The sequence below is a fragment of the Apium graveolens genome, chromosome 10, assembly GCF_009905375.1.
Source record: "Apium graveolens cultivar Ventura chromosome 10, ASM990537v1, whole genome shotgun sequence".
NCBI lineage: Eukaryota > Viridiplantae > Streptophyta > Magnoliopsida > Apiales > Apiaceae > Apium > Apium graveolens.
In genome coordinates, this window is record NC_133656.1 from 89,856,863 (window position 1) to 89,881,796 (window position 24,934).

Sequence of the window (24,934 nt, forward strand, 5' to 3'; positions counted from 1 at the left end):
TTGTTTCTTATCTGTCAAATTCTGTTGTCGGTAAATATTAAGAATGAACTAAGTGCTGATAAGCCTCACTTATCAAAAGAAAAGAAAAGAAAAGAAAAGAATAAAAGTCAGGTACTCCTTTGAGATCTAGAGTAAAAAATATGGAAGGGAAGAACCAAGTGCATTGCTGGTATTAAGTAATATGCATTAGAAAAGCAAAAAAAATTATTGGTGACTTTTTACACTCTATGATTACTGGAGAAATACTCTGATTACAGCATAAATTCTGATAAGCAGTCATGACTCACTTACACTGAGAAGCCACTGTAAAAAGGAATTTCAAAAGATGCATAAAATGAGCACAAACAGTTGAGGTGGACTCATGCATAAAGTTGTTCTATAGTAGACATCATGACTGATGACAGATTTTAAGCATTTTTCTTAGTTATGCCTTATTTCTAAGATGTACTGAAGTTGATCAGACTTCAATCCTTATCTGATATTTTGTTGAATGCACACACTTTCACTCCATATGAATGATGAAAATTACTGTGGTGATTAAGTTATTTTTGACAAAGGGTTAAGTGTCATTTGCATAAATTTCTGAGGACAAGTTCTGATGGAAGTTCTGATGATTAAACTCTGAAGAAAACATGTCAGTATTTGTATGAAGAATCACAGAAAAAGATATTCACTATTTGAGTACAGAAGCCATGTTCCGATGACTGTTAAAATCTGATATGAGTTAAGTTCTGATATTAAATCCTGATGGAATTTTTTATGCTTACGTGGGATTTTTCTTTACTTGACTTATTTGTGGTAAAATTGGAAACAGTCATATTTAAATCAGAATAAATTTGGGTAAGTTAAAAACAGTCATAATCATTATGAGTTAGTGGTTAACGTGTTGGTTTTGAATAACTGCATGTGCACGATAATTATTGCCTATTTTACGTGCCCATTAACTCCTATTTTAACTTTTTACTGACTGTTCATGCGTTGCCAGGTGTAAAGTGTATCCCATGCTTCAGAAATATAACTGTTGAGTGGAGAGAGTATATATATGGGAGTGAAAAGATTTTCTAATCTTTTATTTACTTTTCTATTTTTCATCTCTCTTATTCTCTCTTTCTCTAATATTCTCTGAAGCGGTCTTCTTTCAGGACTTTTATCAAACACTTTGCAAACACTCTCTGTCTCACTTAATTTCTTACAGAGATGGCACCAAAAGACGTGGTTTTCAATGGAGCTAAGTTTGTTGCTAACAACTACTCCGCCATTCTTAGCAAGGCTGAAGCTCTATCTGAACTTCACTTCATTCAGGATTTTCTCACTAATTCTGATATTGGGTACGCTCTAACCTAACTTGATGCAGTCTCTGGAACTCAAGTGCTGGAGTTCTGAAGAAGTGGAGTATATGATGATGGTGGTGCTCAAGGGTCCCCAAGTATAATCTTTTCATCAAGGGAGGATGAGCATATCGTAAATTTGGCTACAGTACGCCAAGCACTACAGCTGCCTGAGAACTGCGCCTATTTCACTGTTGAGGAGCCAGTTCTTCAAAATATGATGGCCATTCTGGGGTATGAAAGGACATTGGCCAAGCTGGGTCAATTGAAGAGACCTTACATAAGGAGGGAATGGAGTTTCTTCTTTGACTGCATCACCAAGGCTTTTGTAAACAAATGTTCTAATTTTGATGCCATCCTCATCCTGAGTCAACAAATTGGGTATGCTCTCATTAATCAAACTAATTTTGATTATGCAAGTGTTGTTTTAGGTTTCATTGGGGATAGGATGACAGAAGATAGAAATACTATCTATTTTGCTAGATTCTGTCAGCTTATTTATAGATTTTGTTGTGATAATAAGCCCCAAGTAGCTCATGAATTACTTCCATCATTCAAACTAGCCAAAAGAGCTTTTAATGACTTATTATCTACTGATAATAAGAAGGTTGTGTTGAGACCCCTCCAAATACATTTATCTGTCAAACAAGCCTTAATAATCTATGATCCAGTGAAATACACTGCATTATATCCTGATGTCCAACCATCAGAACCTCAACCATCAGCACCTACCACCTCTACACAAACACCTCAGACTTCTCAACCATCAGCACAAACAACCAGACCTTCATCTTCCAAACCTTCTAAGAGAACAAAGTATGTTCCTCAACCTCCACAAAAGAGAAGGAAGATGATTCTCAGAGATGAGTCTGAGAGTGAAGAGGAAACAATTGAAGCACGAGTTCATGCATCTGAACCTGTGATAGTTACTTCTCAAAAAGAAACAGCAACTCAAAGTTCTGATACTTTGAAAAGGAAATTTGTAAATTCTGATGCTGCTGAAGCAACTCCTTCATTGGCAAGGAGATTGAAGAAAATGAAGGCAAGGAGGTATTTGGCTAAGGCTATATCATAAGATACTGAAGAAGCTGAGAAGGGGATCAGGAATCTCTGATCTCACAAGAACCAATTATTATTGCAGCCCTTCCAGCTCAAGCCAAAGACACTGCTAATGACACAGTTCTTACCCCTCCTGTCTCTCCTATTAAAGCTACAGATGATGCTAAAGAACAAACTGATATTTCTGAAATAGATATTCATAATTTGAATATACATGAAGTTCTTTATCTGGAAGCTCCATCTACATCAAAGACACCAACTCTGGAGATAAATTCTGCTGATCAGAATTTAGATGATGTAATTCTGGAATCTCCAGTTGCTTCACACACTGTTGAGCTCTCAGAATAGAATGAGTCTTCCTCAAGTTCTGATGACAGTGTTTCTGCTGAGACTCCAGTACCTATTCTGGGCAAGGAAGAATTGGTGAAGAAATTTGTTGAAAAGGAAGCACCTATTCCTTGGAAGGATACTCACAGAGGTGTTGAGTGGACCAAGAAGTAGAATGAATCAGATTTTATTCCATGTTCTAAAATTATGACATAGCATATTGTAAAAGCTGATGAGTTGCTCACAAATGCTGATTTCAAGACACAACTCAAGATCACAGCTCTGTCTACAAAACATCTTCAAGGTCTACATACTGCTACTCAAGAAAAGGTTGATATACTCAGAGAACAAGCTGATAAGCTCGATCAGGTGCTGAAGCTTGACAAAAACAGGTATATCAGACCTATTTCTGAAAAAGTTGCAGCTATTGAGAAAACTCAAGAGAAGCAACAGGCCCAAATTGCTGAGGTTCTAGTTAATCAAGCTTCTCAAAAAGCTCAATTGGATGAAATCCAATCTTCAGTTGAACTTCTTCTTTCTCTCTTACTTCCTGATGATGCCAAAAAGGGGGAGAAGGTAGTTAAGTCCAAATGCTCACCTACTCAAGAATTGAAGAAAAAGGATGATAAAGGTGATGACCAGGGAAACTCTGAAAAGAGCAGAGGTCAAAGAAAGTTCAAGGAAAATCTTCTATTCAGAACAAGTCAAGTTCTGATGATGTGAATGCTCAAAGACTAAAGTCAAGTGGTGATAAGCAAAGTCTGATGTCAAGTTCTGATATTCTGATTCAGTCAGGATCTGAAAACTCTCAGAAGTTCTTATAAACTCTGAAGTTTGAGGGGAAGCAGACTACTGTTTATTACAAAGATCCTAAAATCCAGACACTTGATGAGGAGATAGCAAGAAGATTATTTCTGAAACACAATCCAAGAATGGATTTAGAAACTTTCAAGGAGGAAGAAGCTAGATTTGCTGCTGAGAAGACAAATCCTAAGTCTAAAGCTTCTGATGCAAAGAAACCTCCAAGGCCAAAGGAAAAGGGCATTGTGATCAAGGAAAAGTCAAATTCTGAAACTTCAAAGTTCAGAACTAGATCACAGACTGAGAGTAATCCCAAGGACAAAGGGAAAGGAAAAATTGTTGAACCAACCAAGTCACTGGACTTGAAAACTTCTCAAAATCTGATGAAACCAGTGTGTAAAATGGTTCAAGTATCTAATGATAATCTTGTTGAAGATGAAACTGTTCAAATTCTGAAAAGAAGAAAGATAAGTGAAGATTCTAAAACAACTTTGACACTGCTCAAGTTGTTGTTCAGAATAAAGGACAGGAAAGTGCAGAAGAAACAGCAAATTCTGATCAAGCTATCAAGACATCAACTGCTGACAATGCTCAAGTTGATTTGAATAAATTGACAATTGCTGATAAGAAGAAGCTGTTATGGAAGAAAGCTACTTCAGTTGAACCAAAATCCAATCTCATGATTAATCAACTTGCTACATTTGGGTTGAAAGCCAAGCAACCTAGAGATAGAGCTGGATTAGGTTCTGACGAAGAGAAGATTCAAACAGGAGTAGAGGTTACTCTAGGAGATCCTTTCATATTGACAGACAAACCATATGAACAAATCAAACAAAGGCACCTTGACAAGGTGTTGTCTGCTCAAGTTGTGATAGATACTCATGATAAGGAGAATCTGAAAGAGATGATAAGGAGAATCTGAAAGAGAAATTAATCTTATTTCTTAATGATGGAAGGACTTATAGATTAGTTGATTCTGATGTATTAAAGAAGTCTATCAGAGAACTTCAACATATTCATTATCTTCTGGAAGTAAAATCTGATGTTACAAGAAGATGGTCAGAATATATTTTGAAGGCTATAAGAGATCTATTTAGAATCTTTGGTCCAAATACTTCTCATTACAGTCCAATGATTACTGAAGGTGATGGAAGAGAAATTCCTATGTTGAAGAATTTTGCTAAGGAGGAAGTTATTCTGAAAGGAAGATGCTTATGTTATAATGAAAACTCTTCACATCCTAAGGTTATCAGACTTGGTGATGGACTTGAAAGAACATCCATTCAAGCTCTCAGAACAGCCATTTATCAAATTGGTGACAGTAAAGAAGAAGAACTGATACATGTCAAAGCACAGTTAGCTAAAGTTCTGAAGAAAGCTGAAGATAATATGATAAATAATTTTGTTAAGAATCATTATGGATTCAGATTGATTCAGTGATGTTGGTAAAGCTGGATGTTTTGTAAGTTGTAATTTTTAGTCTTATTAAACTCTTATTGCATTTGAACTTAATTATTTTTGACATCATCAAATCTATTAACTTGTATATTCTTGCATAATTTACAAGTTGGGGGAGATTGTTGGATATATTTGAGATGTCATGTCTAATATGTTTCATGTTTAGTTTTCAAATCTTAATTAACAGGAAATATCAGTTCTTACTGAAATCAGGACTTACTGGAAGTCAGAACTTAAGGATATCAGGATTTAGATTATCAGAAGATAATATCAGAAGATGGATATCAGAACTTAAGTACTGGAGGACTAACAGTTAAGGAAGGAAGCTGATTTACAGGAAAGAAGATCGAAACTAATACAGAATAAGATATGCATGGAAGGAGTTCGAGGACTAGAAGAATTATATAAGATATCCGGTTGATATATTTTAGGAGACAGAATTATATTCTATATCAACTAGAAGTTATCTTGTAACTGTGTGTCTATATAAACACAGACATAGGTTTACTCTATAAGAGTTACGATCATCGAGAAGATCATATATTGTAACCTAGCAGCTCTCGTGATATTTTTTCATCACTGAGAGAGAACAGTTTCATTGTAACAGAGTTTGTTATATCGAATACATCTGTTTTCTGTTACTTGTGCTTTAAATCGATTTGATTGTATTCTATACTGTATTCAACCCCCTTCTACAGTGTTGTGTGACCTAACATATAAGATATAAATCAGATTCGTTCCCACAGAGACTGGTTTAGGTTAAGTTCAATTTATGCACCTATGCAACAATGTATGGTTATCGCTCAATGCTATGACAAATAACAAATTGGGTTTTGATTAAACTAAGAGATTATACTAAATAACATTAACTAAGAGAATTGAGGTTGAATTACTATATATGACAAACATGGGATCCTAACTTCATTAAATACTTCATTCAAAGTCATTGTTCTTAACCTTAGCATGCAATGGTGATGACACTAATCAGATAACACGAAACTGATAAACGCCAACTTTCGTTGCACGAGTACCATACTACCAGACATCCACAAAAGAGATAGAAGCTGAATAGACACCAATTATATTGAGACCCTATATGTCTATAGAATTTGACAACATAACGGTTTAAGCACAAGTTATCTATCTTGATTAAACAGGGCAAGTAAGATGGTTAAAATTACCTACGAATCATGCATAACAAATACATGAACCTATGCTAGCATGGCAAGTTCTAAATTCTTAAATTCACTTTTGCTTCATTAAGAATTAACACACTATCTTATATGTTTAGCTACGCACATAAGACGAATAAGCACAACCAATACTAGGTTATCATACAATCACCACACATTAAGGTATCGAAACAAATTAACTAAAGAAATCCATAATTAAATCCTCTAGAACCCCACGATAACGATTAGTTCATAATAGAACTCATCGTCGTCATGGGTTCTAATGAAAGCATGATAATAAACAATATAAGAGTGCTAGGGTTCAAAGACAAATCGAAAACAAGCATCCAAGTATCAACTATATTAAAGAAAACAAGAGTCTTCTTCTCCGTAGCCTTCTCGTGCTCTCTAGGTCTTCTTATTGCTCTCTCAGGCCTCCTTGTTGTTGAAAACGTCTTTTTATGGGTATATATAGGCTCCAGGATGACCAGGACTCTCAAAATCTTCAATTTCGACGAAAATCAGGATTATGGGGCAGAAATCGGGCGCGGCCGCGCGGCCGCGCCGCCTCTGGCGTGCACGCTGACATTCTGAAATTTTTCTGACAATTCTTCTTTTGGCCATAACTTGAGTTCTGCTCGTCAGAATTAGGCGATTCAACTGCCCACGCGAAGCTAACGAGATTCTTTACAACTTGAGAATGGCCTAGGCTTCTAATTCTGATCTCTTTTCAGCATATTTCCTTGAAAAACTCCTTTCTTCATATAACTGATGCCTGAAATGCAATAACACATCAAAAATACCAACAACTTGAGTCCAAAACACCAACTTAAGCCTGAAATGAAGCGTTCCAAGTAGATATAAAATCCACTTATCAGCTCCCATGTGCGAGCTGGGCTCGTGGATTGACGTGCGAGTTGGGCCCGTATTATTTATAATGGGTCGCCTACCCATCGGGTTAGGCCCATGAGCTCATATCTTGTGGAGAATGAAGGAAACATCTTATTTATTGATTTAGAGAAAAGGCAGCACGGGCCGAGGCAACTAGGTCGGCCCGCGTTAGAGGACTTTGTGTGTAACATGGAAAGTGACTCATAGATGATTGGGTCGCTCGTAAATTTCGGGGCCGACACGGGGTGTTCCTACAATCACGGGAAGAAATGCGGAGATGCCGCGAAATTGTAGGAAGCGTGTTGAGCCGGTCGAGATTTACGTGACTAATTGGATGAAGACCTGATTTTATCATAGGCTTGGGCTGCGCGGGTCGAAGAACCCTAACCCTACCCGATGTGACTTGTTCTCCAAGAACTACGTGAGTCTTGATCCCTATAAATAAGATACGTAGGCACTTGTATGAGAGATGGGTCGACACTTGATAAAGAATAACGAAAACCCTATTCTTTCTTGAGAAGTCAACGTACAAGCTCAGCCACCACCATGCATAATCTTCCTCCGCCCTAAAGCACCATATTTGATCTCTATTCCGGCCAATAACTGTTATACGAAATTCTCCCTGTTACTACATGTTGTATTACATTTTGAGCTAAACTATCCTTGGTCCTTTTATTATACAATAACAAAGGGAACCTATATGAGCCGTGCATTAATTAAGCTATTTAGAGGTAACAACCCCAAACATTAATTTTTGGCCTCTAAATAGCCCAGTAGAAAAAGGTTTTACTCGTTTCTCGATTATCACCTTCCAAACCCAATCTTCCGGTATAACTGATTTGGTAGAAAAAATCTATCAAATAGCTGTACTTAATAATTATAATTTTTTACCCTCCCAACCTTTAATATAGGCTTTGATTGTAAGACGTCAACGGTGACTATCTATGCACGTACCACGCATCATTAAAAACCATGCAGAAAGATGTAACTTATATGCGATACATTGTGATGTGATCAAGAAAACTAAACTGACATACAAGTGTACAACAAACTGATAACATCATTTTAAGTGTACAAGGCTTCAGAGGAACAACTCAAATCTGATCTATGTATGCATCGGAATGTAGCTCTCGAAATTGTCCTACGAACACCACATCAGGTTTTGACAAATTTATACATGTTGAGGTCGCCAAAATTAAATAATTATTCGATCTGTAATTGCAATGACTAGGTGTGAGGTGCCCTTTTTGATAGTAGCAAATATTCGCAGCTAAGATCAATCAATGCCCAAGTTGCAGAATGATTCAATTCCACCCTGCAATCAAGAGGATGACCAACATCAAAGCCTATACACGAGGTATACATTAAATTCCACTTGCATGGATGAACTGTCCTTAGAAAGAATTTTGATTGCACATGGGCAGAGCAGAAGTGACTGGAAAGAAGAATGGAAGGTAGACGTAATAGAGTAAAAATATCAATCAAATATAGTTAAAATAATATCCACAGTATTTATTAATGTGTTTCTACGGTAGAAAGACAGTGATCGTGAAAGTATGGCAGGAACATAAACCCTGCATGGCCGCAGCACACTGAGATGAAGAAAGATAACCATGGGGCAGTAAACTGTGTAATCCGTTACTGTATTACTCAAAAAAGCACTTACTGCGTAGTCATCATGAACACGCCATATTGTCTCACCGAGGAGATTTGCCACAGATAAAACTGTCAGCTGAGGAAAATACTTGTGTTCTGACAACGGAATGGTATTTGTGATGATCACCTCTTGAAACAAGCCGCTAGATAACCTTTCTATTGCAGGTGGACTACATTAAGACACAGACATTTCATTATAAACAAGCATATTGAATAAGATTTAGAGGTCAGTAAATCACAACTGAAAAACTAACTAGTTATCATGTCGCAGATAAAGCTGACAGTTTATATCAATCTAATAAACAAACAAAGCAGTCAAACATTGTATAACCACCTCAGAGATTGAAGGTGGCATTCTGAAGCAGCAAAACATAATTAGCCGACGGAACTCAAAACAAACCTGGGTTGGCGATTGAAATTATCAAAAAATTAAAAATGGCAGTTTTTATAATATCCTAATCTGCACTGGCCATGTCACCAAAGATCATCATAAATATAATAATGAAAAGAACAATTATTGGATGTCATAAACCAAAGAAGGTACTATACCTAAAGACAGCATGTGTTGTGCATGCATAAACTTCCCTGGCACCCTCTTGATGCAATAGAGCTGCTCCATTTGCGATGGTACCTGCAATCCGCCGGTCAATTCACAAAGTTCTAATTCACATGTATAAAGTGATCAGCAAGGATATTTATCATGCGATGCTTTAAAATTGAATTAATCCAAGCTTCCAATTCCACTTAATCTTATCGCGGATTATCTCTCATATGTATGTGTATGTGTAATGTGTGTGAGCCAAGTAACCAACTCTTCCCAACACTTTAAGGTGTACAGAGGCGGCCTTATTTGGATCATAAAATTTTCAACATTCCCCACCCGACCCCACATAAATAATGACATAAATAACTTAAATACTACAAATTTACACCAAAATAACATTATTGAGAAAAGTGGCCAAATCTAACCAATTAAATACCCAACCCCTATATGCCTAAAGTGTATAATCCACCTTTCCCAAAATGTCCCTGTTAACGCCGAATAGAACCACCATACTCCCGCTTCCCAACCACAAAACAACCATATATATAGATCACAAAGTTCAATAGAAACCCTGCTCCGATCCTATTATTAACATAAATATACTCTAATAAATATTTCACCCTCAGTGTGTAATGTATATACATAATATCAAGGTATCCAATCAAAGGTTACCCCATCAACCTATACTTAATTTTACTAAAAATCAGTAATACTCATTCAACTTATGCGTATCCTGTAATACCCTTAACCCAAATGCGTGTTCTATTGGCTGTTTTTGCTCATTTATTGAAATATGGTTATTTTTGTTGCAGATTTTGAAGAATCGGTTATTGGTGTCTTTTACCCGACCCCCCACCCCCCACCAAGTGGGTGGACAAAGGACAAACAGAGAACACAAAGAACAGCATATATATTATAACCTACTCTCCCAAAAACTTAAGGTTTTAAGAGGAGGCCTTCATTAAACCATTTTAAATTCAACAATATGTATCATATAGAAAAATAAATTATTAAAAGTGGAGATAAAAATCCTGTAATGAATGGAGAAATGGGCCACAAAATCAAGAATGAAGGTAAGAATGGAATGTAAGTTTTGGAAAAAAAAATAAGGTGGTAAAAGAAGGATGTACCTGTGAGATTGAAAAATATGAGGAATTCAAATTTCAACGGTAAGTGAAGGAAATGGTGGAAGAACAGAACCACCATCAAGAGTAGAACACAAATTAAACTTAAGGATGGATTGAATGAAGGAATGAAGAGTTGGGCATACATGTCAAACATTAATCCAAGTTTTGTACAATTCTTATTCAATTTGGTTCCCCCAAGTAAACACACAAAATTTCAAAGTTGATCCACATATGCATTCCCTGTCTAAAAAAATAGTTAAACACAGCAGCCAACAAAAATAAGAAATAAAATCTGAAATATTTAGCTTATTCAGTGTGCATATATGAATATCCTGTCATGCACCAATGTTCTTTTTACTTGTGTTGCAATGCTAAATGTACAAGACAACTCTTGTGCTCTTCTATCTCATGTTCCTCTTCAACCAGTTTGTTTTGTTAAATAAATATTAAATAACCACTTAACAATTATAAAATATACTTTTGTCGATTAAAATGGAAAAAATATTAAGATATTTGTTGACGAACTAAACAATTATAAACAATATTCAAAATTCTAATTTATGAACTAATTATCTGCCCATATGGAATTACTGATTGACACATCTGCCTTTTGCTCAATCTGCAAATTTTTGTTTCTAAATTATATTAACTTATTTTGGAGTAAGCCATGATAACTTTGACGTGTGATCTACTTTACTGGATAAAAATACGACCAGAAGGAGTTGTAGAGGAAAAGAGACCCCTGGAGCAGCTTACCGGCGGTATCAATCATGTCATCCACCATGACTGCTACTTTCCCTTTAACATCACCAATCAAATTCATTACCTGTGCAATGACACCAGCATATGTAAATGATAGTCAGTCATAATATAGGATAGCTCAACATGGAATCATGAAAACCGTAACATCTCCCATATATTTTATTTCGTTGTTTAGTCAACTATCAAAACCAAGAGGAAGAAATCTATAAATAAAGGTAACGATGTCGATTAAACATTAGATTCTGACGTCTACAATGACCAAGCAGCTTCTCTGTTCCGTGATATAAATATAAAAGAAAAGTGGTACACACTGAATCATGTGTAAATATACAACCTTCTAACACAAGGTGCAATAATTTGATCATCTATTCTATTCGCGACACTTAAAAAAAATCCTGAACAGTTGACCGACATTTTCACTCAAGACTATATGTTCTTTACTTTATAACTCATTTTAGATTTAGATTTATTATTTTTAATTACACACCAAGAAACAATAAAGGTCTTGACGCGGACTCAGTTCTCTTTCAATTAAAATTCCCTATTTCTCATAATTTGCAATACACACCAAGGATTCGATGTTGAGGTTAATAAATGCTAACAGCAACAAGAGATATATCTTTACACAAACTCCAAAAACAGAATACTAGAAAACCATAATTTTTGTTCTTATATTCTTTCGACACTCTTGTCCCCTAAGGTAGACCAATTTTTAAGGTCAATTACATATTGATGCAGTTGCTTACAAAGAAATAAAAACAAAAAACATATAGACGATGCAGTAAGCAAAATGACATGTACCAGTTATTCATTTGTAGAAAGGTCTCAAGGCGATGCATGTAAACTTTGATATACATGAGAGTAAAACTTCTGATATTCATAAAGTTTATTAGCTAAATCACACAAAACATGAATGGCAGAATTCCAAAGGAAAATGAACAGATTTCTTCTAAGCTTGTATTAAAAAATACAAAACAATAGTATAAAGGCGTCATATCACAATAATTTTTCTTTAGGCCTCACCTCAGCAACATTGTGTCCCTGACGCCGTTTATCCACAATAGCTAAGGGTGCATCCGACAATTTCTTAGCAAAAGCACGTGCTCTAGCAACTCCACCAACATCTGGAGAGACAACTACTAAATCATCTGAACATATAGCCTTGCTGGCGAGGTAATCAAGTATCACTGGCTAGGGATGCACAAACAAAAAGTCTAAAGTCAATAAAAAAAGTTATGATAATTGGATGATAGCTGAAACACTGGATGATCATAGGCATGTTATCATTCTAATCTTTAACTGCCAATCAGATTAAAACAAAATTACATAAAAAGGTAAAGTCAACTCAGTTCAAGACGGTTGATGTCAATACCTCAAATGCCTACATCTAATTTAATAGACACGTTAAAAGCATAAGAAATCCACAAAACAAGAGGTTATTACCTGACCATGTACATGATCAACTGGAATATCAAAATATCCCATGGACTGGCCAGAATGAAGATCGCAAGCAAGAACACGGTCTGCACCAGCTTCAGTAATTAGATTTGCTACAAGTTTGGCCGCAATGGATTCACGCCCTTGAGTCTGAAACAGAGTAGATAGGCATTATAAATTCACTGCACTAGAACAGTCTCGAAATCAGGTATAATTTATTTTTTTGCCGCTATAATGTCTCTGAAAGAAATCTGTTATTGCTAATGATCCACATAAAAAGTGTCAGAATTTTGACTGTTTTGAATAAGAAAAAAACTAAGAAAAATTAACTTCAGCCCACCATATGCTCAGGTTCGAGTCAGCAATAGGGTTGTCTAATAAACATAAACCTTCTTTTGTTAAGCATTCAACAATTAAACTTCGTTCTTTTCAAAACAAAATAATGCAAATTTAAGCTAGTGGTTATTCCAAGATGGATAATTTGGTCTGCTTCAAACTTTACAAAGAGTTACCTTTCGATCCGCTCTAGCATAACCAAAATACGGGATCACTGCCGTTATAGTTTTGGCTGATGCCCTTCGGCAAGCATCTATCATTATTAATAGCTCCATGAGATTCTCATTTGCAGGAGGAGAGGTAGGTTGCACGAGATATACATCACACCCTCGAACACTCTCTTGCAATTGAACATAAATCTCTCCATCAGCAAAACGTTTGATCTTTATCTTTCCAAGGTCCAGACCCATGTAACAAGCGATTTCCTGTCCAAAAAAAAATCCATTTACACAATTCAAATAAAAAAAAATAGAAATAAAACAAAGGCCTCTTGCAAATGTTGACATTGAGTTTGAAAATATAAACAGAACTAGACATAGTGACTTGCTCACAATATTGAAAGTAAAGTGCACTATTCTTATCTACAGAACAGTTCCGCAAATCTCTATAGCCTGCTATATCACATCTAGCTTTACCATGAAGGCGCATAGCTAGTGTCCGGGAGACGTAATATGACTTGAAAGAAGAAGAAAGAAGAAAATTGTAAGGTCAGGAAGTGTAGAAAGGAGAAAGGGACAACCAGAAGTCTTGGATTGTAGATAGCCACTATTAAGCAAGCATAACAATCTTACTACCAGAGCAAGAGTAAACGGTCATTTGCTAAATCTGAATTATTATTTCTCAACGATTAATATATCTTAAATCAATAGTAATCTGAATGTAGAATGAATAAGATTATTTGATAAACTAGTTTTCTAATAATCTGAATGAGAGTATTTATCAACTTTACCTGCAAAATAAAAAATAACATTTTGAAAAAAAAAATTAGAAGTCTAGTTATTTTATATGTTTAGACATGTTCGGCTACAATAGTTAATTATTTTTTATGCGTAATTATGATTAATTTTTAATAACGAATGAAATATATTTTTTTCACGAGAGAAGTGGTGATATTCAATACATACATATATATATGCTAATGGCAAATTACAATTTTCTTTAAATACATAATATATCAACGAGGGCAGTGTAATCATAAAATATAAAATTAATAAGAAGTAATATTTGTAATATTAAAAGAAAAAGTGTGCAATAATATAGGTAGGAACATCGCGTAGGAAGACCGAAATGTAAAATGAGGAGCCCGTGTACAGCATCTTAGCACTTCAGCTACAATTTTTTATTTGAACCATTGAGAATATTTTTATGTTTAAGAAAAAATACAACAATATCAAATGATCTTAATAAACTGAATAGTTGAGATAAGACCATTAAGAAGGATTAATAATTAAACAAATTACCCCTAATTGAAGTTGCTAGAATGATAGATTATAAAAACAAAAAATCCAATGACCGGATTAGGAACTAGTCCAAACTCTTAGATATGTTTATGACTTCTTAACATTTAAGACAACAAATTAACAGATTACTAAATAATTTTATGTACCGAGCCGTATAAGATTATCTCTGGAAAAAGAAAGAATAAAGTCTGTCCATAGATGGAAGCAGAAAAGAAATAGAGATGAAGTAATAAAAGATTTAATATAAAAACTATTGTTAATCAAGAATTAAATGAAAGGTTTTTCTTAACATAGTGTAAACATCTTATAACTTGAAAGATCAGCAGCTAAGTAATACCCAAACAAAAAAACTAATATGGTTGATATCTAATCCCTAAAATAATCGGTGATCATAGCCAATTGATGTGTAGAACAATTAAGTCATAGATGGGAGTCTAGTGTCCTGATATTCCAATAATCAACTTACAATGGACTGTCTACTTTTCATATATATGTATATATTCAGCCATTAATCATCTATCCAGTGCTCCTATAAATATTTATAGTTTAGCAGAACCATCTCTGTTTTTTTGTTATCTTCAAGATCTTTTTTTATCGATTCTTGCTTCCCCGTTAATTTTTATAACTTTCATATAGTCTTATGGCTCCATTTCTCTGGAAAAAAAAATAATTACTAAATAAAATATCAACAAAAAGACCAGTCCACATACTCCTATAACTCTCACTGATACAAGCTCTAAATCCACAGAAAGGTAGATATCGCGTTGAGTTGTAAGGCATTTCACAATTCAAAATTTTAATTGGCTGACTGATAAACATGTCCTCCTTGCATATTTTTGGTAACTTAATAAATCTCATATCAAACTCTAACCACCCTTCTTCAGTCATCTATTCTTTTTAAACATGTAAGATGAGTATCTAAATACAATTTCCAATAGGAGACATCTACTGGCTTGAGGCTTTTTACCTACTTTTCCGAATTCTAAGTCAGGAATAAAGCTTACCAACCAGGATCCTAGCCCCATCAAAAATCCATATTTGTGAAAAGCATACCTAAACATAGATAAAAACCAAGGCACAAAGATAACAAACAGTAAACCACTGAAAATATTTATAATTTTGTGCTGTGCAGCCAAAGGGCGAGTAACAAAAGTAGCCTACTAAATTATTTTCTTTTCTTCACATACATAATACAAACTTTCTCAATCGTTATTTCTTCGCAATCCCTTCTTCTGTCCAAAGAAATGATTCATCGAAATAATACAAAATTTATCAGTTTTGATATATTAATAGCAGGGTGTACGACCAAGAAATGCATAAATCTGAATTCCGAGTTACCTGAGAAAGTGACGGATTGGCGGTTCCCGAGAAGATTCGAAGCTTTGTTTCATTTTTCTGAGTAATTTTATGAGCAGAATAGTTTCTTTCATAATGATTAGATGTCAAAAAACTAGGAAGCGTCCCCTGCTGGGCAACAAGGCTAGGCATGTATGGCTTCCCATTGTCATTACGATTTACAGGTTCCGTCACATTGCACCTCTACAATTCATATAGAAAAACAACACCATATCAATAAGCATAAATACTGCGCATTTGAACATGAGTTCATAATATACTCGATGTATGTGTGTGTGTGTGTAATTGTGCATTTTAAACTTAAAATGATCTTGCATTTTGCCTCTAAAACATAAATATATAAAAACAACACAACATCTCACTCAGCATAATTACTCTCACTCCGTTCCCGTACGTATGAGTGAATGAGCTCGAAAGTCATACATAATGCACTGTGGCAATGTTAATCTAATTGTTCCATTTAAAAACAACAGGTTCTGTCAGATTTAACCTCCACAATATCTTAGTAAGCTAATAAAAACAATGTAACCAAGTACAAATATACCTCTCGAATAGCGTAATTACGTGAGTTAATAGGCACAAATTCACAATCGAATGTCTAGTTGACATATACAACCGGTATATCTAAAATAAGACACCTACTTACTTTGTGCCAGTGATATGAAATTACATGAGCTAATAAAACACGAAATTAAAGTAACTCTCTATAAAATGAATGCTTGCGGAATCGAATAATTAGAATAAATTAATGAAAATTAAAGTACTTACAATGAAGGAGGTGTTTTTGGTAGAAATTAGAGAAGGATGCTTGAGATTAGTAGGTGGTATAGTTCCTGGGAACACCAAAGAAGCCATTTAAATCGTTAAGTTGCCAGTTTCGATCGAAGGAATAGGGGTAATAATAATAATAATAATAATAATAATAATAATTGTATATATGTGTGTATGGGTTAGGGTTCTTCTTGTTCCATTTTACAATCCTCCTGTATTTTGTTGTCCACTGCTCTGCTCCATTCTTTCACTTACAAAATGTAATATATTTTTGTCACTTCTGCTCGTATATGTATTTTTTGTTAGATAATTGGTCCTAGATGTATTTTCTGTGTATAAAAATTTACGTTACCAAAACTTTTTCCAGTTTTGAATTAAATTATTAAACTATCATTTTCTATTATTATTTACTAGCATAATAACCCGTGTCATTTTCTAGAGTTTTTTTATACATACAATTATAATGTTTTTAGTTATATTCTTATTTGTAAATGTTGTATAATGTCTAACGTATTTATGTGTGTATTATACAACGTTTCCAATATAGCTTATTAAGAAAAATATATGTATTCTTGTTTGTGTTGTATAATTGTATTTAATGAATGAATATAAACAGGATAGTCAGTGTACGTTTAAAATGAAACAAATAAACTTAATATGTAGAATGTCGTTGGTATGTTTACAAAGAAAAAGTTAAAAACTAACATATATGACCAAAAATTTTAAATTTCATTTAAATAAACTATATAACTGGTTTATATTATTACTGAATTATATACTAACTTACAGTTAACTTACTCAATTTAAAAAGATAAAAAATGAATAACTGTATTCAGAACTACTAGCAATCATAATATAAAATAATATAAAATTTACAACAATACTGTTAATATAAAAGTCGATTTTAATGAAAAATGTTAGTTTTTAAAATTTAACGTATGTATGTTTGGAAAAATGTTAGTTTTTTTACAATACTCTTAACAAAATAAGATTAAGTTATATGTGTCTATGTTAGCATGTGAATTATCGTATGTTACATTTCTTAGAAAAATTACGATAGTTTCAATTATTTATATGCTAAATATATGTTTTATGTACATTTATAATCATTATTAATATCTAGTGAGGCAATTGATTACTTAAATAACATGTATTTATAATTATTCAAAAATTAAAATTATGTAATAAATAAATTGCAATAATTTATATATGGTATTCACATTATCACTGACAAACAATCCATATCTGTTTTTTACGCGACCGAGTATCAATCTTGTAACATAAAAATAAATTATATATTGTAAGACTTATTATTGATGTTCGTGATTTTCTTCAAGAATTTGAAGGAAAAATTGTAATTATATTGTTATTTAAACTATTTTTAAGTTTCTTTCATTACAACTCTAATATTTCTTCATATAATAATTTGATAATATTGTATACTATTTTCCTAAAATTAAATATATTTCAATTCAATAAAGTTTTATAAATATTAGTTGAACTAGTTAATTCCTTCAAATTATTGAACAATATATATATATATATATATATATATATTTTAAATAGTATAAAATGTATTGAATCAAATGCTACAATATAGTATAGATATAACTTTTATTTGAATAATTCAAAATATTAAAATAATTCAAAATATTAAATTTATTCAAAATATTAAAATAATTCAAAATATTTGTATAATATTATCTTGATCAAAAAATATTGTTTATCTAAAAGAATTCTTTTTAAAATGCTAGTTTTTTTAAAGTGAAAAATGAAAAATAAATCAATTTAATATATCATCGTAGTTTTAACAAATCTCGTGATATTTCATATCAAATTTCAAATATTTTTAAAATCGGGACAAGTCCCAAAACACTATTGCGCTATTAGTAAAGTTAGTAATTTTAATACAAATAATCAATTTACTTGATTCTATAAATACCTCAAACACATTAATTTATATTAATATAAGATATAAAAAAAATCACATTATTGGTAAGATATTTTCGTCGAACTTGTAATTTAAATTTACTAAACGTAAAATGTGACAATGTTTTTCGGTTAGTCATGTAGTCAAATTTCGAGTATTTTTTGAACAATGAGCCAAATTCTGATTTCAAATTCAAAATAAACTAAAATTCATTGACTCATTATAATTCGAACTTATCTAAATATTTAATACCAATCTAGATTATTTATATATACGCGATTCTATTTTCAATATTTTCTTTAAAAATTATATATATATATATATTTTAATTACTTTTTATAATAAAAAATTGTTAAAAATATATGAGATATATTTTCAAACTAAAAAATAATAATAAATAAAATAATAATTCATTTATGTATTATGCCTAATTTTATATCTGGAATTCAGTTTTTTAAAATTAATTGTACAAATATTTAAGTAACCATCATTTTTTTTGAGGAATTCAGGTAGCTATTTTTAAAGTTAAATAAAATATTCTTTTAACACACTTACATATTATGTGTATAACTAAATAATAATAATAAATAAAATAATAATCCATTTATGTATTATGCCTAACTTTATATATGGAATTCAGTTCTTTAAAATTAATTGTACAAATATTTAAGTAACTATCATTTTTTTTTGCGGAATTCAAGTAGCTATTTTTAAAGTTAAATAAAATATTCCCTTAGCACAGTTACATATTATGTGTATGATAAAAAGTACATGTGATAATATGGTGTGTTGGTAGGAGGTTGTATAGAAGAATGAAGCAACATGAGTTCGATTCCCACAAAACACCACTACCCAAAATACATCATTTTTAAACTTCAACTGCCCAAAATACTGATTGGGCTTTCGAAACGAGAATTGATTATAATGCATAAAAGGGTCCTTAAACAATCATAAATTGTCCTGAAAGGCCTTAGCAAAAGCTTCTACATGTCCAAGATGTTCTATTTTTCAACACTGTCCACCCAAAATATCCACGAAATTCAGCTTTTAAAAATTTAAAAAAGAAAACGCATAACAAGCATGCTAATCCTTTAATTTTTTTGAAGGTATTCGCATGTATACCCAAAAAGTGCCAGTAAATATGTATTTTTTGTTAATTTTTTAAAAATTGAATATGCATTCTTCATATGCGTGTTTCGTGGGTATTTTGGGCGCACAGTATCGGCTATTGATATTTTGGGCAGTTTGCCCCAAATATTGGGTATTTTGTTTTTTTACCCTATTGAATTCAACTTTTTCTACCAATTTAAATTTTAATTCATATTAAACTTAGTATTAATATATTTGATTTTAAAATTAAGTCTTATACAGTAAAACCTCGATAAATTAATAACCTCGTTAAAATAATAATTTCTTGTAACCCCGAGCCGAGCCCTTTATGCTAAATTAATAATTTGTTAAATTAATAAGAAAATATTTTTTTATTAATGCATATAAATCTCATATAATATATAAATTAATAATTGCATATTACATCAAAATTATAGATTTTTAGGATACACTTTTATAGTAAGCCTCAATAATTGTAACCTGCTTCTTTTTAAAATTGATGTCGACTTGTATTTTATTTTTAATTCTTTCTTAATATATTATGGAGCTCTCGCGTACTATATTCATATTGCAAGAGAAAATTAAGTAATGTAATTGTTGCTTTATGGACATCTTTTCGGGAGACTTGCTCCAACTCTGTACAAACATTTTCATTTAACTTCATGTTCTTTCTTATTTCCGAAGACACTCATCATCCAACAATTTATTTAAATTCATAAATATTTCTTAATATTTTTTTAAGTATTCAATATACGAAAATAAATTATTATTTTGAGAATTGTATATGTTATAAAATTTTAAATAATATATCTCGATAAATTAATAAATTATTAATATATCGAAAAATTAATAAATTATTAATTTATCGATATATTAATATTTCGATTAATTAATAATTTTTCATGGTCCAAAAGGTATTAATTTATTGAGGTTTTACTGTATAAATTTAAATTCTAATTCATATTGATATTTTTACTATTTTAATTAATACCGAAATTAACTTATTCTACTAATTTATTTTTTATTTTATTAATTTATATAACAATCTTTAGTATTACAAACAATTTAATAATTATTTAGATATTTGAGATATATAACTATATTATCAAAATATAATTCGATTAGCTCAAATAAAATCATATATGTTATTTTTCTGAGTTCAAACAAAATTATCATATTGAACCGGGCTTGGAAAATTAAAATCAAATTAAACTAAAAATAATTAGCTAAATTTTGTTGTTGTAATTAGTCTCAATCTAAAACACAATAATGTAAATTATTGATTCAGGAAAAATTAAGTTAATATTAGACTAAGTATAATTCATATATTATTGATCAAAACTAAAACTTAACTTCTAATTAAATCATAATCATTTTTGTAAACACATATAAAAATATCAATAAAACTATATCGTTTAATAAGTATCATTATCTTTTTCAAATATCTATTACTAAAAAATTCATGAACATATACAGTTATTAATATATTTATCATGAAATTATATCATTTAAAAAATTTAAATGATTAAATTTAAAATTTCAATTTAAATTATTCTTTTAAAAAAATTATATAACATTAAAAAAAAATCTGCATTATACCGTTTTAAACTAGTATATCTAATACACCAACACACACCTTAATGAAATATTTTAACAACAATATATGACTGCCATTTTTATTGGAAATACACTGTTACGAACGGATATACATATACCCAATTCACCAATACCTAAAAATCATACAATCATCAGAGAAAAAGTGAAGGATGTGAAGAGTTTTATCTGTCTCGATGACAATCCCTGCAAGTTATAGCCCTGGAAAGAAAACATGAACCAGAAACTATTTGGTCATACATGTTTGATTTGTTAGTCCCAGAATTGTTAGTCCCCGAAGTTAGTGGTGATTCGTATCCAAAATCATGGTTTTTGAAGTGATGATCCATATGATTTTTCTGTCAAAAAAGGTTTATTTTTTAATTCTCAAAGCAATTATATTCTTCACCATGGCAGTTACTTCCCGTTATTTGAGAAATGTTAAATGTATTTGACATTAGAAACTCTATTTTAAAAAATAGAAGGAGCTTACAACAATGAACCAATGAACGGAGTTTTTTAAGGTAAGTCACATGTGAAGAAAATCATGGGCTGAGGTATTGTATCATTATTTATCGTTGCCGCGTACTTATTTTTATGGATCATTGTTTACCTAGAACACACATATTTGTGCACACACACAAGCAGGTCTTTTGTGAATACAGTCTTTTTATTCTTTGGAATGTGGGTAAAGCTGCGTAGGCGGTATTATTGGGTACGATTGATTAATTGATTGAGTCATTTTCTTTGGATTTTTATAGAATTGTGTGCATATGCTCCAATATCGTGCAATTATCTGATGTTTTAATTGGCATTTGTTCAGTGAATAAATCATTTAACTATACTTGATACATTAGATTTAGCACATATATATCATGGAGTCGTACTGCCATAATATGTGCTGCTGCAGAATGAAAGACACATTATACATTAAGACTTTGATTTATCGCTTGGATGTGCTATAAGCCGAATCTCTATCCTCAATTCCAAATCAGAGCTTAAAAACTCTGCAAAATGTGTTGAGACATTTCTGTTTCTGCAAAAGTGTGCATGTATACAGTACTATCCAAATGTACTCTTCTTCTTCGTCTGTCTTAGGTTGGACAATCTTTTTCTACATATTTTTTTACCTCGTTTTTCCAACAATTGACAGTTGACTTTCACCTTCTTCTGCAGACATCGACGATCATGCGAGGCTCCACGAGAGAGGTTTAAATTCTCAGGAATACCTTATCTCATGTATTTCGGTTATCAATTTTTTTAACAATTAATTAATTTTCTTTCTGAATCCTTGTCCTCGTGTATAACTTTTGATAGTTGTTAGTCTCTGTTGATTCGATTTTTCTTTTAGACTAATATTATCGTGTAGATTTGCAGAGGCATGACACGCTTGACGTGAATAGCTAATGTCATGTGTGCAATGATAACAATATTCTACTCGGCTTTTGTTGTTGCAATCCGTTAGACCAATTTTATTAGCTTTATGTCTTCACGCAAGGCAGAAGTTAAAGTACAATGCCCGGATATTGATCACTCTTGATAATAAAAACATCTTATAATTTAACTCGAAAAATTAGAAGGAAGTCGAGATACAAGTTGCGCTTCCACCCCTTTCTGAATACAAAAACTTAACCTATGAAAAAAAAACAACTCTTAGCATTATTAGAGAGAATAATGGAAAGAGTCTTGAGACGCGAGAGAACATCTAACGCTTCCGTGTCTAGTTCACCAAAAGTAGAGAAGGCAAAGGGGATGAACGAATAACCATGGTCAGCGCTAATCCTTGAATACTTCCTTTTTTTTCTTTTCCACCGCATTTAGCAACGCCACCCCAGGAGCCCATGAACTCACTCCCCCACCAGCAAAAGGAGAAATATCAGTCACATCCAGACATGCATCTTTACCTTGGGACCAATTGAACAACAATAGATCTGCAGGTCTGAGTTCTTGCCCAACATCTGAAAGAAATCCCAAAGGAGCCTCCTTACGCACAGGAACGCTAATCTTGGAGTAGATATCCACCAGAATGTCGCGCACCAAATTATACCTGAATTTCACACCTACATCACTTGAACAGTGAACTACGTGATCGCCCTACTGGTCCATCCTGTGAACATTACAACTCGGACACAAGGTGCCTTCAGTAAACAAAGGAATTGCAAGCCGGTAGCACAATACCGCCCGAAATTGGCGTTGGTTCATCCTCTGCCCCAACCCATCAATAGGGATGGTAAACAAGAAATCCTGAGCATGAGGAGCGCGAATGCAGCTCAGAATAGAGATCTGACGGGGACTCGGCACATAATGAGAAGTAAGACTGGTCTCAATGACATCAAAATAGCTCTTTGCCAAAGACTTCATCAATTTGGGGGCAGGAGAGCTAGTGGTGCCAGAGAGAGCATTCACACCACAAAGGGCCGAGAAATCATCAAGAGCACACTGAAAAGAACCACACGATGTGATACCTGAACTCGACAGAATCCGAGTCTGAAATGTACTAGTCTGAAGGCGAGAAACGAGAAAGGCATAACGAATAACATCCCCCACACATAAGATGCCAAAACCGCCCAACTTGATTGGGAGCGTGGCTAACCTCCACTGCCAATCCCTAAAATCAGGTCCAGAGCCAGTAACAATCCTCTCTAGGGAAATACGCAAAGCCTGATCAAACTGCGTCTGGGCCTCCCCAAAGAACGGAGGTGGGCAAGTCCGCAATATGTAATACAATTTTGCAACCCCTGCGCAATTGCGAAGAAGAAGAAGCTCACACTGGGGGTCCTCAAGCTTGTGAATAGCCTCCATTAGAGCAATAGTCTTGGAGACCCTCTGAGAAGCCAAATCATGACAAAATCCTGCATCGACATTGGATGAATTCCCAAGAAGTTTGACACCCTTAAGTGGCCGGGAAATATTAGTGGGAAAATGCCATCCACCCGTCCTCGAGGATCCTCCACCGGCCAAAAGATTTCAGTTTTATAAATATTCAGAAACAAACCACGAACCGGCCCATCAGCCCGGATAATATCAAGTGCCTTGGCCACCATAAGGGTATCCCCAACAATAGTTCCATCATCCAGATACCAAGCTTGAAGAGAAAGCTCACAAGACTGCGCAATGGCCTGAGCCAAAGGGTGAAGCGCCAAAGCAAACAACAAAGGACCCAAAGGATCCCCTTGTTGAATCCCTTGACAAGACCACAAAACAGAGTCGCCATAATAGAGTCAGGCCGGGCGAGAATAACAGAACTCAACCCAAGGAGAGATAGAAGGACACCGCACCCGGGCCTCCTGGAGAAGGATACTCCTGTCAATAAGGTTGAAAGCATTCTTGAAATCCACCAAGAGCATAGACAGCCCCACCTCATCCCCCTACCCTCTAAGAGCCTGTTGACAGAATGCACAACAGCCTCACAACCACCAGGAATACCAACACCAAACTGAAAATCCCGTAAATAAGATGCCATAGAACTACCAACAGAAGAAAAAGCAGCCTTAGATACCAGCCTTCTCCACACCGTACCAACAGCAATAGGGGAAATACCACCTCCTGGATTAACCAAAGGAGTCAATGGAGCACTAGCAATAAACTCCCCCAGCTGGGCTGGGCACTTGCCACTAAGGAACAAGTTGACAACCCCCGTAATAGAACCTAACAGATCATCAGCAATCGCAGAAGCATCCCCACCCAAAACATCAGGTAAATGTTGGGCTCTAAGCCCTTCACGCCCACAAGAGGTCCCTTTAGGGAAACTTCAAATACGATCCAACACCAAATCTTTGTGGACGTGGAGGGCATCCACCCCAATCAGAGAGGAAA

The 24,934-nt window shown here is 33.4% G+C and overlaps 1 protein-coding gene across 2 annotated transcripts; it reads right to left on the reverse strand.

The window, feature by feature from the left end:
* Positions 1–8,047: 8,047 nt before the first annotated feature.
* LOC141692537 (ribose-phosphate pyrophosphokinase 1) lies at positions 8,048–16,737 on the reverse strand. 2 transcript variants are annotated; one of them, XM_074497407.1, is made up of 9 exons: positions 16,483–16,734; positions 15,697–15,897; positions 13,075–13,323; positions 12,569–12,712; positions 12,149–12,316; positions 11,120–11,189; positions 9,242–9,323; positions 8,703–8,862; positions 8,048–8,351 (listed from the first exon to the last, which is right to left on the reverse strand). In XM_074497407.1, the coding sequence occupies exons 1-9, from the start codon at positions 16,567–16,569 to the stop codon at positions 8,313–8,315; spliced, it is 1,200 nt and encodes a 399-aa protein (XP_074353508.1). In that variant the 5' UTR covers positions 16,570–16,734; the 3' UTR covers positions 8,048–8,312. The 2 variants fall into 2 exon arrangements, with proteins under 2 accessions (XP_074353508.1, XP_074353509.1); XM_074497408.1 differs by lacking the exon at positions 8,048–8,351 and adding an exon at positions 9,027–9,092 and having other exon boundaries at positions 8,726–8,862; positions 16,483–16,737.
* Positions 16,738–24,934: the final 8,197 nt, after the last annotated feature.